This window comes from Xiphophorus couchianus, chromosome 14 (assembly GCF_001444195.1).
Source record: "Xiphophorus couchianus chromosome 14, X_couchianus-1.0, whole genome shotgun sequence".
NCBI lineage: Eukaryota > Metazoa > Chordata > Actinopteri > Cyprinodontiformes > Poeciliidae > Xiphophorus > Xiphophorus couchianus.
In genome coordinates, this window is record NC_040241.1 from 2,963,825 (window position 1) to 2,978,339 (window position 14,515).

Consider the following 14,515-nt stretch of genomic DNA (forward strand, 5'->3'; position numbering starts at 1 on the left):
AAGAATGAGCAGGAGCTGTAGTCGACGCTACGTATTTTTTGCGTAGGGGCCTGTGTGTTGCTGGGGCGGCCATTTTCTCCAAAATCTCCAGGTGTATTTGTTTGTTGTGGGTTCCCTTGTCCAGTTGACGCTGTCTGGGCTTTTTTGCCATCGTTGATAAAAAGGTACGGACCTCAAAGTCTGCGCAATGAATTGAATTTGCAGTTTGCCATCCGGCCAACCTGTGGCCAAGGTGTATCCACGGTGATACAGGCAACACTACTACACCACTACATTACTTCACGAGTTCAATGCGTCAACTATAAATCAGCAGATGTTCTCATCTACTGGTTTGAAGTGAATCAACTGAGCTACGTGATTACCTCAGACTTTGACATTACACCATGTCAGAACATGACAACTGCAAGATATTTGCCATGTCAGAACTTATTTGGTAAATGTGTTTCCATCTCCCCTTATAGCGCATTAACTTTGTTCAGAAAACTTAAAAACCACCTCAGGAATCATTTTTCATTAACCTTTTCTAAAGTGATACTTAAAAAACAAAAAAAGGGGAATGAATGAAAAAGGTTTATGGAAACAAAGCTACTATTGATGTAAGAGAGTGTCATGACTGTCATATATGACTGTATTGACATGCTAAAACTCAATATCCAGCCAGCAGATTTCATACTCCACAGTATCATGTCTTAGATAAAGCTCTGCTGATCCTCTTGTCTGGCCATAGGTTTCCAAAGCCATTTGGGATGCTGGAGTTGGGGATACGATCCATTCCCTCTATGATCAGTTTAAAAAATTGCTGAATTTCCTCCTTCTCTCTCTGCTCTTTGGTCCAGCTCTGCATTCATGAAGCCTCCTTTTCAACTCCTCTGGGATTTGGGAATTATTTCCCAAACACACAAAGATTTTTTTTTAAAAAAGAAAAAAGAAAAAAAAGAGATGACGAACAAAAGTCTAGAAAAAGAACAAAACAGCATTAAAACAACAGAGTAGCAAAGGAGGAACCTTTAAAGTGAAAGTAAGTGCAGTGAGTAAAACGCATTAAATGTAAATTAAACTACGTTGGATAGTTCTGTAACACTGACTGGGTGACACTGTGGCAGAGCACCAGATCAGCTTGTGCTTCTCCGTCATGGAGATGTTAACAGTGAATTCCTTTGGACTGTTTCCCAAAAAGCCTTTCAGTTTAATGAAATAACATGACCACAAACACACAGCAGAGGAGGGTGGGGGTTTTCAGGTTTGACTGAACCATCAAATTGCCTGTGTGTTGCTGTCTGGTATTTACTGATAACAAAGAGCCCAGCTTAAGTCAGACTTTGTAAGTGTCTGCTGAAAAGAACACCTGAAAGATTTATTGGTGATGCTGATCTTCCACAGGATTAGATGGAGTCTTCTTTTCCTTGACGGTTTCCAAAATGATTCAGAGTCGTGGATCTCTGTCAAGACAAACATGACCCAGAACTCAAGAGGGAGTGCTGCCTGAACGATGGATCCTTAACTAACTGTGGGGGAAAAGTCTTCTGCTCTGCTCTGTTAGCCTTATGCTCACAGTGTTACTTATCAACCAATCAGAGGCCGTTCTTTTTCAAACAAACGTCTTCTTCCCACCTGGTCTTTTGCTTTCCTTTTCAATATAGGGAAATGTAGTTTCTGGGTTGAAAACACAAAGGATAAGACATGTGGAACAAACATGATCAATGCTTCCACTGTAGCAGTTACTTAGTACAATGCAGCAGTAAATCACTTTAGTAGATACTTTTGTGTCGACAGGTTTAAGTGTTTCAGTCACAAGACCTCCTGCTGTGATCAATCCATACCCAATATGCTGAACCCTGCTTCCTGCTTGGTCAATTTACCTTCTTAGCAGGTAATGAATGGACCGGCGCAGCTCAATAAATGAGAATATCATCCAAAAGTTGCATTTATTTAATGACATGCTAACTAATTAATGTAACAGACAATCAGTCATTGACACCCTCCAACAGAAGATGAAGCCTCAAAGTTGAAAATGGGGGGGGGGGAAGTGTGGTAGAAAAAGGTACACAAGCGTTGATGCAGGAATTCATTCTCCTGAGGAGACGAACCAGGAAGAGGTGAGTGATGTTTAAACCAATAGAAGGAAAACCCAACCTGAAGTTTCTAACAGCGTTTCTCTTTAGGCTGGAATGATGGTCAGTCCTGCTCCTCAAGAACACTTGTTAAACCAGCTGATTTATAATTCCATTAAATATATTACACAACATCTAAACAATCATGTTTCATGAGGTAATGAAGTCACTCTCACTGTCCCACTCTCCATTAAGCATATTAATATGCAGGAAGGACATCTTAGTTGAATGCATGTAAGGAGTTTACTTTCCAAATGCATTCATTCTCTGTCCTCAATGAAGCATTTAGCCTGTAGGCACTTTGCCCTCCAGGCTCACACCTGACTGAGAAAGCAGTGACCAAAGTGCTAAAGTTCAGAGAGACTGATGTGAACGTCACCATGGTAACCTGCTTGCCTTTGTGTAGCTTAATTGGTGAGATCAAAGATACTTGATTAGAGCAAAATGAAGTCTGAAACAAGACTTTTTTTTTTTACCCCTTACACATGTATAGATAGGTACTCAGTTTTACGATCTCACCTATTTATTTACTGTGCTTTGCAACATTATTAACACACATTTTTCACATTTTGTTACATTAGACCCACAAACTACAAAGGTTGTGAAGAGAAAGGAGAATGAAGTGTGTGTGCCACACTTCCACTAGTCTGCTAACAGCGAAGTGAACTTTTCAATTAGCACTTTTGCTAACTTTGAAAATGTTTAGCACACTCAAGATCCCCAAACTCAATTTTTTCGACTAAATTCTACAGCACTAATTCATTTGGTTGTTTTCTAAACTTTCAGTCGAATAAAGTCGTGAAGAATTAACTGGCCTTCAGAATGTGCCACGGCTTAATAACTCAAGAAATTCATACAAGGAAGGAAAAAAAAAGTCAAAAAAAGAGAAATGTCCAAAGGAAGGATCCTTCAAAAAGAATATTTGTTTCAAGCACAAGAACAGAAGGCTAGAACAACATTCGCCACGATTTACTTCCGTCAAACTTCCAGGAACAGGTTTGATTCTGTCCAAGAGAAAAACATAAACCTGACGGGAGATTATCATTAAGAATCAGCGCACTCAGTCATAACTAAAGCTTCCTAGACATGCAGGAGGACCGGAATGACTGAACCAACAATGACAGTCACAGAGTGAAAGGATGGCCACAGCATGCCTCAGGGAATCCCCATGTGAGAGAGGAACCCAGAACATCCACTCTCCACAAAACACCGTTTGTTCTCCTCCGTGAAGTCTTCGGTCCAGTCCCCGCTCCTGCTCCGGTAGCAGAAAGTACACACACCACCCCACGTGGTGCGGAGCGCAAAAAAAACACATCTTTCACTTCACCAGCTCCGTTTAAGGAAACTCAAACCTAATCACAAGATTATTCCATTGGGGAGTTCTTCCTGCGTCACACTGCAGGAGATGATCATCATAAGACTACAGGCTTGCAAACACGGAGCACAGCTAATGTTGTTACCTCTAAAGATACTGCTGAATGCAGCCATGTAAAAGATCCAACCTTTAGTTTAACTACATTTATTGAATGAAGTTCAGTTTTTAAATGAGCAACTCTAGACTTTCTGTTTAGAGTGGAACCGCTGGGTCACCATAACCTCTACATGCTATCTATCTATACATGTAATTGGGAGTGATTACAAGAAAAGGCCTGTTCTAGTATGTTAGATTTAGCTTTTCAACTAAAAACTCTTCTCAGAAACAAAGGAACGATGAGTTAGTGGCCCCTGGGAACCTTATTACTGTGCATGACATCATGAATTCTTGCAGGTACCAGGAGATTGTAAGTAATAATCTGGTGGATTCTATCAGTAAACCAAAAATGGGTCACCACTGAGTCTGGCGACAGAATGAAAAAAAACAAAAAAAAAACAACACTCTTTCATACTCTATATCCTACAGAAAAACGTCTGTTCGTTATGGTCACAAAAAAGAAAGATAACATCTTTTTCCCAAATGCCCTGGACGTTTCAAGCAAACATTTCCAAGTTGCAAGTTGGGAAGAGCGGCAGGAAGGTTCTCTGAGGTCAGGCGTTCAGGAGGGAGAAACCGCCTTTTCTCACCAAACCTTCTCACACACGTGGCTGTTATGCGTTTAAAACATAGTCTCTGGTTGGCACTTTCCTCAATTTCTATCTGATTACAGCATTTCCAATTTCAGATGCACCGATTTGAAAACTTGGGCCAATATCGTTATTCGACATCGATATTTCTGTTAACCAGTATTTACCCATATATATACAGGGGTGCCCAAAGTCGGTCCTCGAGGGCCGGCATCCTGCATGTTTTAGTTCTCTCCCTGGTTTAACGCACCTGAATCCAACGATGGCTTGATAGAAGGCCTAAGAAGAAGACTGACATGCTGAAAAGGTTGTTACTACCACCAGGGAGAGAACTAAAACATGCAGGATGTCGGCCCTCGAGGACCGACTTTGGGCACCACTGCTACCATTTCAACACCACAGAGGGGGGAAAAAAACGACCACACAGCTGACATTGCTTCTCTACTTCATTTAATCACCAGACAATCCTTTGCTGCATCACTATCACAGTCACATGACCAAACAAACAAATACCACATGGCTCCTCTTACCTTCTTCCTATGCAATCACCAACAAGATGGATATAAACATTGTATTCCCAGTTTTACTTATGAGACCAACGCCAATACATTGACAAAAAAAATTAAAATAAAATCAGCCGATACTGATGTAAATGCAGATACATTGTGAACCTGTGATACAGATTTTCCGTCTTGCTATCTGGACCTGGTTAGGTTCCTGACCAGGTCCAGGAACCTAACCAGGTTCTAACTGAACCTAACTGAGGTTCAGTTAGGTTCCTGACCAGGTACATGAAACTTTTTTCTCAATTCAGTTTCCGAGGGGAGGTCTTAAAATGTCAAGGTCTGAATTTGTCATCTTATTGGTTGCTTGGACTTATAACTCTACATTTCAGCTAATTTCCTTCATATTATTCTTGCAGATAATTCCTGCCAACAGCTTAAGAACCACACAGCTCCGAAAGTCAAAGCTGTCCGGATAACAGTTTGTGCCACATAATGACTCAATTGGAGTGGAAGTGTTAACAGATGGCTTCAGTTGTGAACAAAAAACAACACTTGGTGCACAAGTCCTGCCACACAAATGTCACAGCAACGATTTACTGTCATGAAACACAGTTAAATGCTGCCTCAGCAGAATCAAGGCACCACCGGTGCAGCTCATCCACATGGCAACCACAATGCAGCAGCTCTACGGATGCCAGCCTGGTTTGTCTGGAACTAAGGAGCCACGCTGCAGCTGTTTAACTGGCTCTGCTCCACATCCGCCTGCACACAAAAGGAGCCCCGCTAGAGTGGCCAGGGGAGGGGAGAGGGACACGCGTGATTCGGGACAAAGTCGCAGCACTCTACCGCTGCAGCAAATTCAAGAGCGACCGCTGAGCACGCAGGTGAATCAGGGGGTTTAGTCATAACCCCTCAGTAGGCGACACGGGATGCAGTCTAAAGACAGAATCAATGAAAGGAGACAAAGTAATGAGAGGGAGCAAAAGGAGGGGGGGGGGGAAGCATAGCGGAAGAAAATTTGGGCAAGTTAATTTTGCAGTCTATGGAGGGCGGAAGGAATGAGAAGTTGCAGTCTCTGCCCGCGTCTAAGCTAGAGGGCGCGGAGTGCTCACCACCAGGTCCACGGTGCTCCTCACTGCCTCCGAGACGCTCTGCCTGACTTCCGCGGCCGTCCCCGGCTTGCTCAGCCTCTTTGTGAATTTCCGCACCTCAGACATAGCAGGCGCTCCGGTTCAAGTCCGCTTCTCTTGCTTCTTGTCGCGCGAGACGGCGCGGATGTGGGCATGCCGCGCCGGGAAGAACGGAGCGGCAGTTCAGTCTGCTGACAGCCCGCCAGATGTGGGGGAGGTTGAGTCGGGGAGGAACCAGCCGGCCAGCGGTCCACGTCCTGAGGCGGGGCTGCTGCTGCTGCTACTGCTGCTACTGCTGATGATGGGGATGGTGATGATGGTGGCGGTAGTGATGAGAGCAGAGAGGGTTTAACGGTTCGAGATGTTTCACTACATACTTCCGGTTGTCAGTGTCGAGAGGGTCTTACCGAAGATCGTCAATGCGAGAGGGAAGCGAAGCGAAAATTAAATATTTAACTTATATTTATGAGTTTCACTTATATGAATTCTTTAAAAAAAAATAATACTAATTTTAAACGACCACCTCGTTGTACAATTTCCCCCGCAATCGCAATCATTAAAAGGTAAACCTATGAAAAATGATTACACACTGCCATCTCGTGGATGATACTGAAAATTGCAACAGTATTTACAGATGTTCGGTGTTAGTTATATTATTTAATAACCTATCTTTTAAGATTCTTTAAATAATAACCTTTATTTAAATAGGTTTCCCCCACTGTGATCAAAATACATCTTTTACAAGATAGATTTTGCCATAAATGGCATCATACATAAAACAGCAGAAACACTGAAACAAAGACGCACAATAAAATATTGACAAAGACACTCAAATAAAACAATTACACTTCTGCAACTTGAATGTGATGGGATCTATCACAGTCTAACATACATCCAGAGCAGTGTTTTAAGTTTCAGCTGTGCTTGAAAACTGTTCCATGAGGTTGGGGGAAAAAGCTAGTAGTCAACAACTGGGAGTCAAAACCTGACTTCACAGATTTCTGGTTTACCCCCAAATAAAAGCAAGATTCATTTTTAAAAAATAAATTTTTTTAAATGAATTCATTCAATGAATTTTTATTCATTGACTGAACAAAAATTCAGTCAATTTTCATTGACTGAAAGGGTTAGGGTTAGGGTAGGGTTAGTCAGACCTATTTCACAGCAGAGCAAGTCGACAGTAGCTGGTTTTCAGACATTAGCAAAGGTAGATAAGATCTGTGAATAAGATCTGTTGAGGAAATTTTGAGCTAGCCCTGTTTTTTTTAAATGAAATTCTGATTAGGACATCGATGGAACAGAATTATAGGCCAGATGTTCTACTTATCACTGACATGAGATTAAAGTACGTTGAAGTACCTAAGCCAGAACTTATTTCTTGATCTTTTTGCCGGTGTTCCTCGGCCCTTATGAAGTTGTTTGTTCTTTAATGTTCTCCAACAAAGCTATGAAGCCTTCAGCAAGATCAAATCACACACATCACAATATTCTATATACAACAGTTTAATTATACATCAATGTGAACCACACACACAACACGTTATACTCTTCCAAGAAAACAGCATGTAATTACAGAACAGAACTTTAAACTTTAGTTGGTGTAAAGTAGGACTGCAGTAGTTATGGACTATAGATGCTCATCTTATTTGAGTATTTAAACTAAGATTTGTTATAGGAGGAATTCTACAATAAAAATTCAATGAACCAAATGTCCACAGCATTTTCTATGACTAGTGCCACATTATCTTTCTGTAGAAGTGCTTAATTCAAAAAGAAGGGAGTCCTGACGGTTTCATATCACACGGGAGCTACTTTTCATTGTACTTGGTCAGTTCTTTCAGAGCCCAGTTTTTCATGTCTATCTCCTGCCGTAATCTGCAGTACTCATCGGCCAGCGCCTCAAACCCTTTCCCCAAGATCTCAAACGACGACAGCTTCATCTCCAACGCCTGCTTCTCTTCTTTACAAGCCGTCAGCTCGCTCTCCAGCTTCTCCCTGCAACAGTGAGACGGCATAAAGCGTTAAGTTTGCAAATAAGACTCGATAAATACGCGGATTCTATCAAAAACTAGTGGAATAAAACAAGCATTTGGTGAGCAGAGACGAGACTAAAATCCTCTTGCCTTATTTTTCGGTGAGCAGAAATTGTGTCATGAGAGTAGGTGTCCAGCTGGATTTCCACCATCTCAGTTCTTCAAAGGAAGAACAAACATGTTTAGAAATCCGACACACGGCTAAGAGTCCCACCCAAACAATTCTTGAATATGTAAATGAAAAACTCAAAGCAGCCTCACTTTATCTTCTGCAAGACTAGTTCACATTTGCCTTCAAAGTAATCCAATTTCTTTCCGTCCAGGTCTGTCTGGATCTTCAGTCTGTGATCCAAGAGGAGCGTCTGGAGCAGCTGGATACATTTAATCAGCTCCTGGTTTGTGAAGGAAACAAAAAATAGAATTGTAAAAAAATAATAATAATAATGGGGAAATATTTACAGTGGAATAATGGAATAAATTGGTCAAAGAATGTATTATTTTCAGCCTTAATCAAAGCGAAATGTTAACAAAAATCCTGTGGTTTCTAATTATAAAAGAGCCAAAACTATGATAACTGAGTGCTTTACATGTTCATTGGACCATCAGTCGCCACGGATTCATTACGAATCATTTCAAAAGCTTATTGAGATCTTTATCATAAAGAGGTTCAGGTTTATAAAGAGTCATTCTGTGGCATCAAAGGTTGGAATTCAGCTCAACCTAATGACATAATGAAGGTCTTCTGCAAATATGTTGGTCAGATCAGAGAAATATCTCATATTGTTACATTAACATTTTCACCGAGGTTTTCTTCACTGCAGGCAGGGTGACAAAAGCTTCATGAAACACTGAACTGTTCATTGCTAAGGAAGATCTATCTTACCCAGAAAAAAAAATTGTTATTTAAGTAAAAATCTAAGATGCGGGGCGTGCTGTGGTTAGCGCGACCCATATTTGGAGGCCTTGAGTCCTCGACGCGGCCGTCCCGGGTTCGACTCCCGGACCGGATGATATTTGCTGCATGTCTTCCTCCCTCTCCTTCCCCGTTTCCTGTCAGCCTACTGTCATATAAGGGACACTAGAGCCCACAAAAGACCCCCTGGAGGGGTAAAAAAAAAATTTAAGATGTGGAGCTATTTTATTATATTCACATTCTCATAATTGTCTTTACCAAAGTCCTCTTTGTCAATCCAAATTGTTAATAAAAATCTGAAATAATTGACGTTGTGTCTTCCTTAGGCGAGAATCTGTGTGCTCAGAATTATTGGCATTTTTAAAGCGCAGCTTTTTATTTTTAATCTGTTCAAAGAAAAGAGAAAAAAAAAAAACACATTTCTGACACTTCAAAATTATATAAAGAAATGAATAAAGTTGCCACCAAAGTAGCAGTCACAGGACTCAGTTACAGTCACAGGAATTTTCTTCACAATCTGATCTGCTGATGATAGCAGCTCACAGCCTGCAGGCACTGTTCAGAGAGGCGTCTTCCTTCGCCGGAAATCTCCCATTAAGAAAGTCTGGCAAGTTCTCAGTTGGGTTAATAAGCAGTGTTATTATATTGTCATCTTTTAAGGCCTTTACAGGCAAGCCACACAGTGGAGCATTGTCCTCCTTAAAAAACAATTTGGCTTTCCAAAATATGCAGACTTTTTCCCAGTGCCGCTTGCTGCTCCTTTCAAGAGTCTTAGAAACATGACTGACATTATTTTTGGACCTAAAGAAGAACGATCAAGTTCTAGGATTAAGAATTGGAACAAGGCTTCAGTTCTTACAGCCAGAAACTAGAGATCGGGCCTGGAATCTGGGTGTAGTGATGAACTCTGACCTGAACCTTCAGGGACACATAAAGACATTTGCAAAGTCGGCCTTCTACCACCTCGAGAACATTTCTAGGATTACACGACTAACGTCTCGGCAAGATCTAAATAAACTCATCTATGCATTTATGTTTAGTCACATTAATTACTGCAAAAATGTCTTCAGAGGTGTTATAAATCAAAACCTAAAATACCATTTGTTTAGAGTTGCCTTTGATCACTAATAACCGGAACATTGTTAATTCTAGTCTGGATTGCAAGTTTTCAATCACTTTTCTCTATTCTGCCACCGCAGTGTAAAGTTTTTCTGTTTGTTTATTGTGTTGCATTTTCATCATGTGAAGCACTTTGATCTGCCTTGCTGTTGAAATGTGACAAACAACTTGACTAGTTCCTGTATCTGAATGGGTTCCAGGCAGACAGATACACGCTTGATTCTTCTCAAATACTTTGATGTTAATTTGCGCCTTTTTCTCCGGATGTTCCTCGCATCCACGCTGGCTGTTTGCACCATGAATGCTTTTTAAAAAACAATGTAAGCATAGAGTGAACTACATTTTCTTACGGAGAGGTAGAGCTGGGTTTGTCTTTGCAACAGGACAGTGTTTTCTCGACACGTCTCCTTCAGCTGCTCTGTTCTTTTCTTGTCTTTGTCCAGCAGGATGGACAGATGAGACAGCTTGTTGGTCTTCAGACCCTCACTCTCATTCTCTAGAAGACAGTACAGAGGACATGGGAGTGAGCGCACGACAACGAAGCCTGCTAAAGATACTAAAAGTGAATGTAGCATTAGCTGCGTTTCCACTACAAATGTAATGAAGACTTTGTCAATATTCTGGTAATGTCGAAAAACACAATTTTGCAATTGAGGTATTTCCATTAAGTAAGAAAAGCAATTACAATCACGCCATAAGTTTGTTCGTGCAATAAGTTATTTAAAAAAAAAATGCTGCGCCATTGTCCTCCAACTACTTCCTGACATCTGGTTTGTGTCAGAGGTGACATCCGGTTGCTGATAATGTGACTCTCGTGTGTCAAATCGAAATCAAAATTGTCGTTATATGCTCAGTGGATGGACAATTACCCCATTCGGGCTGATAATAAGAGACGAGGCTCAGACACTTCTCCTTCAGACGTCTCTCCAGCTGTCTGGGAAGAGCCTGTTTCATTTGTTGGACATCCTGTGGAAGATAGAGTAGAGTCAGGGAAACAATCTACAGTCAGACTTTTGGAAAATCTGCTTTTTCCAGGAATGTACCTTTTCTGAAGGCAGGAGCTGGAGAACTTGTTGGGGTGTTAGGCCCAGAACGGACGGCTTGTCCTGGCTTGTGGTGCTGCTGGGATCTAGCTGCTTGGAACACTGAGTCACACGCAGACACCTCTCCATTGTTTCATAGAACTGTAGCAAAGGCTCCTTAGCAACATATTCAAGTATAATCCAATAACTCCATTCATTTATTTCAGGTTTTGTTTGTACTACGTTGAAACAATGATGGTAAAGTTTTAAAATCCAAATTTACTCCAGAGAAGTTAGTGGGATCTACCATGTTCTGGTCAGGGGGGACGGTGGAGTTGTGCTTCCGGACGTAGAACTCCTGGATCATTTCCTGCAGCCCTCTGTGGAGGCTCTCAGAGCACAGCCACTGGCGCTTCTGTCTCTGCAGCTTCTGCTCAGCCTACACACAGACACAACACACCCACCTAAACCCTCAATGTTTCTGCACTTCTTCCTGTGTGCCAGTAGAGGTCAGTGTTTCACAACCTGGTAATTGACTCATTAAATACTCAGCTCGTAAAACCAAGGTACAGTTATTAGCTAGTTTGTATCGCTAGTTTGTATTGTAAATTATATTGCATATTATGAAAATATGCAATATAATTTAATATAAGGGATGGTTGCATTAATAATATAAATTGTGGTTAAAAAAAAAGTCAACTGCGTTAAAGCTGCAGTGTGTAACTTTTATGAACAATATATTTTTCACATATTTTTTAAAACTGTTACTGTGTCATGAGAGTATAATATAAGACAGATTATCTCCCTTTGGCCCAAATTGCTCTTAATGGTCTATTTGGATTTCTCCTTTGTGCCTAAAGTTTTATTTTCTGAAGTCTGAAAGTTTAAAAAAAAAATATTGATTCAATATTTTCTCACAGGGTTATGTGCACCAGTATCTTCTGCATCAAAACATCCTGGCAGCATGATGCTACTTCCACCATATAACACAATTTATGTCATATGATGGTGTAATCAAATGCTGTGAATTCGAGGTTTACCAAGTAATTATAACATCATTTGGGATTTCCAAAAGTAACAATATATATATTCAAAAAAGAATTAGATCAATCTGGCATCAAGCAAACGTAAAGATTTGTTGTCTAATTTGATCTCAAACTGAGGGAAAAAGGATGTTGTTCTTTTTTTATACTGCGCATTTAAAGATACGGTTACAAATGTATTCAAGAACGTGAAAACATCCAGGTTACCTTACCCTGTCCAGGTCTGCTTTAAGTGGGACAGTGAGTCCACTTCTGTCCACATGCTGAGTCAGAGTGGCCAAGAGCTTACAGAACTGAGGACTCTGGGTCAAATCTTCCTCTGTCACGTCACACAGCGGTAAGGAAGCGAGAACTTCGTAGAAAGATTGAAAGGAAACGCCTCAATAAATCGACGCCGTAACATGTTAGAGGAAAAACAAACCGCAAGCGGCAAATTTCCCCGTGTTATTTAACTTTTAATGTTTGGAACACGTCGGTAAATTGCAATATCTAAAAACAAAACGTTGACTCGCTAAGCATTACTTTTCAAATGAGTCCTACTGAAGCCAACCTAAAGCCTTTCTTACCCTGTTGATGCAAATTGTCTCCCGTCCCCAGCACTAAAATGTTCGTTGTCTCGAGCCCAACGAACATTTTCTTCTGTTCGATGTTTTCCCTTTTGTAGCTTAATAGTGTCAAAAGATTCCGTTTGACCTTCTGACGTTGTTTCTCCCACGAGAAACAAAAGAAAACCAGCGACGCCACAATGCAACGAGTGCTTCCTGATTCAAGTTGCGCGCGCCTACATCGGGTCATTCTATTGGTTAACTAGTCCCACGTGGCCACAGCGCGTAAACACGGGTTCAAGAACGTCATATCCGGGAGCGCGTGTTCAAATCACAGAAATCATTATTAGTTAAGACTTTTGATCGCAGTTGTCGTAGAAATTACTAGTTATTCATGTATATGGTAGCTATAATCGTAGACAGGAATATTTGCTATGGCTATAATATGACGTGCTACGGAAGAGGACACACCCTCTGACGTTTTTCTCAAAATGCTGACTTTGTTTTTTTTTAGAGCCTTTTGTTCAGAATTTGAAGTAAGAAGGTCATTTTGACTTTAATCGGAATTAAATTAAAGTCAGAATCGTGAGATTAAAGTCCCATCTTCTACTATAACCATCGTGTAATCCTGCTTTTACTAGTCTGTAAGTGGGCATGTCTGTGTTGTTACAGTGTGTATTGATTTGAATTGACGTGATGTTGGATATTTGTGTATTTTCATGTTTTGCAAAACAGGAACCTGCGGTCAAACTGTAATAATGAAAAAAATCACTGATGAAACAAGCCCGATTTGTATTTTATTTTATTTATTTATTTAGTTAGATTTTCCTGTTTTAAAAATTCAACAAATTAGTACAATATCAAGATCCCGAGATACTTGAACTCCTCCACATGGGGCAGGACACGCCCCCCCACCCCCGCCCTTTAGGGCCTCTAAAACTAGGACTTGCGATATTAATCTCAGAATTCAGACTTTTTTTTCTCAGAATTGTGACTTTAATGCAGAAGTGCATCTGAGAGTAACTGAGTTGATAGCAGTAGCTCCCAGTGTCTTCATCTAAGCGAGAAAGACAACTACACAGATAATCTGTGGGCCATTTTACAGGTTTGTAGAATGGAAAAGATCAGTTAGTCAGAATAAGAGCTCAGCCAATGGTTATGTCAATGAGAGAGACAGGGTCAAATCATGGAAGACCACAAGTCTAACAGCTATAGAAGGAGAACGTAAAGTTGAAGGTAGCAGTAGCTCAGCCGATCCTCTGATCCAGGAAGGTGTCGTAGCTAAACAAAACACCAGGCCAAATGTAGCTTCAAGAAAAAGAAATAAATTTATGGTAGAATATACTGGAGAATTTAAATTTGGGGTGCTTTGACATTAACATAGTCTAGGACATATACACAAAAAAGGAAATAAATCATTATATAAGGTATACTAAACAAGATTTGATGATTAATTACTTTTATGGAAAAGGTGGAATAATGACATGAGTCATATTTAGAAGCCATGAGCTTTATTTCACCAGGACAATCCTATTGAGATTAAAAATCTTTTTTGGAAGAGAATCCTGGCCAAGGCTGCCAGCGGCACACACAGGTTACAGAAAGTAGTGAACTATACTGAAGCAGTGGCAATGAGATACAAAGTTATGCCATCAGGATAGCATTTGTAAGATACGTTGTTGTAGTACTCCATAATCTGAGCAAGATGGATCCTGGGGATGCTGAAAAAAAATGTTCCCCTATAAATAGAATCATGTGGAACTCCATGAGTGACATATGTAGGCCCTCTATGGCAGATATGATCTGAGCCTGTGTAGTACAGTGCCAGAAAATCTCACCCAATTTTCTTGTTCATATATCTGTCTGTTGAGCTCAAATGTGTAGAATCCAGTGAGAGAGAAACAGATGTTTTAATATACGTGTTATTCATAACAGATGTCTAATGGGCTTCAAGCCCAAAGTTAATGTATGTGGTGGGTCTCAACTACTAAACAATATTATGGTGCACAGAGGTATTGACCCATCAACATTT

At 40.6% G+C, this 14,515-nt stretch overlaps 2 protein-coding genes across 6 annotated transcripts in view; both read right to left on the bottom strand.

The window, feature by feature from the left end:
• The window catches only part of dock11 (dedicator of cytokinesis 11), a 77,636-nt gene extending 71,487 nt beyond the window's left edge, over positions 1–6,149 (bottom strand). For 2 of the 4 annotated variants that reach the window (XM_028038315.1, XM_028038314.1), the window contains exon 1: positions 5,791–6,145. In XM_028038315.1, coding sequence (XP_027894116.1) covers positions 5,791–5,895 — 105 coding nt within the window. In that variant the 5' untranslated portion in view covers positions 5,896–6,145. Of the gene's footprint in view, positions 1–5,790 lie in introns of all 4 variants that reach the window. The other 2 variants (XR_003598145.1, XM_028038316.1) reach the window with 2 other exon arrangements.
• Positions 6,150–7,295: 1,146 nt separating this feature from the next.
• haus4 (HAUS augmin-like complex, subunit 4) lies at positions 7,296–12,735 on the bottom strand. 2 transcript variants are annotated; one of them, XM_028037264.1, is made up of 9 exons: positions 12,505–12,732; positions 12,151–12,290; positions 11,203–11,334; positions 10,917–11,057; positions 10,743–10,839; positions 10,224–10,369; positions 8,103–8,233; positions 7,932–8,000; positions 7,296–7,803 (listed from the first exon to the last, which is right to left on the bottom strand). In XM_028037264.1, exons 1-9 carry the CDS (start codon positions 12,569–12,571, stop codon positions 7,617–7,619), a joined length of 1,110 nt encoding a protein of 369 aa, XP_027893065.1. In that variant the 5' UTR covers positions 12,572–12,732; the 3' UTR covers positions 7,296–7,616. The 2 variants fall into 2 exon arrangements, with proteins under 2 accessions (XP_027893065.1, XP_027893066.1); XM_028037265.1 differs by lacking the exons at positions 7,296–7,803; positions 7,932–8,000 and having other exon boundaries at positions 8,099–8,233; positions 10,917–11,072; positions 12,505–12,735.
• Between the last annotated feature and the right edge of the window lie 1,780 nt (positions 12,736–14,515).

What these genes read in the sequence shown, in the direction of transcription:
- haus4 (XM_028037264.1), bottom strand. Translation starts at nt 12,571, where the DNA reads ATGTTCGTTGGGCTCGAGACAACGAACATTTTAGTGCTGGGGACGGGA. An exon ending in AAACCCAGCTCTACCTCTCC is followed by an intron (nt 8,234 to 10,223) that starts GTAAGAAAATGT and finishes TTCACAAACCAG; the next exon opens with GAGCTGATTAAATGTATCCA. An exon ending in CTAGTCTTGCAGAAGATAAA is followed by an intron (nt 8,001 to 8,102) that starts GTGAGGCTGCTT and finishes CTTCCTTTGAAG; the next exon opens with AACTGAGATGGTGGAAATCC.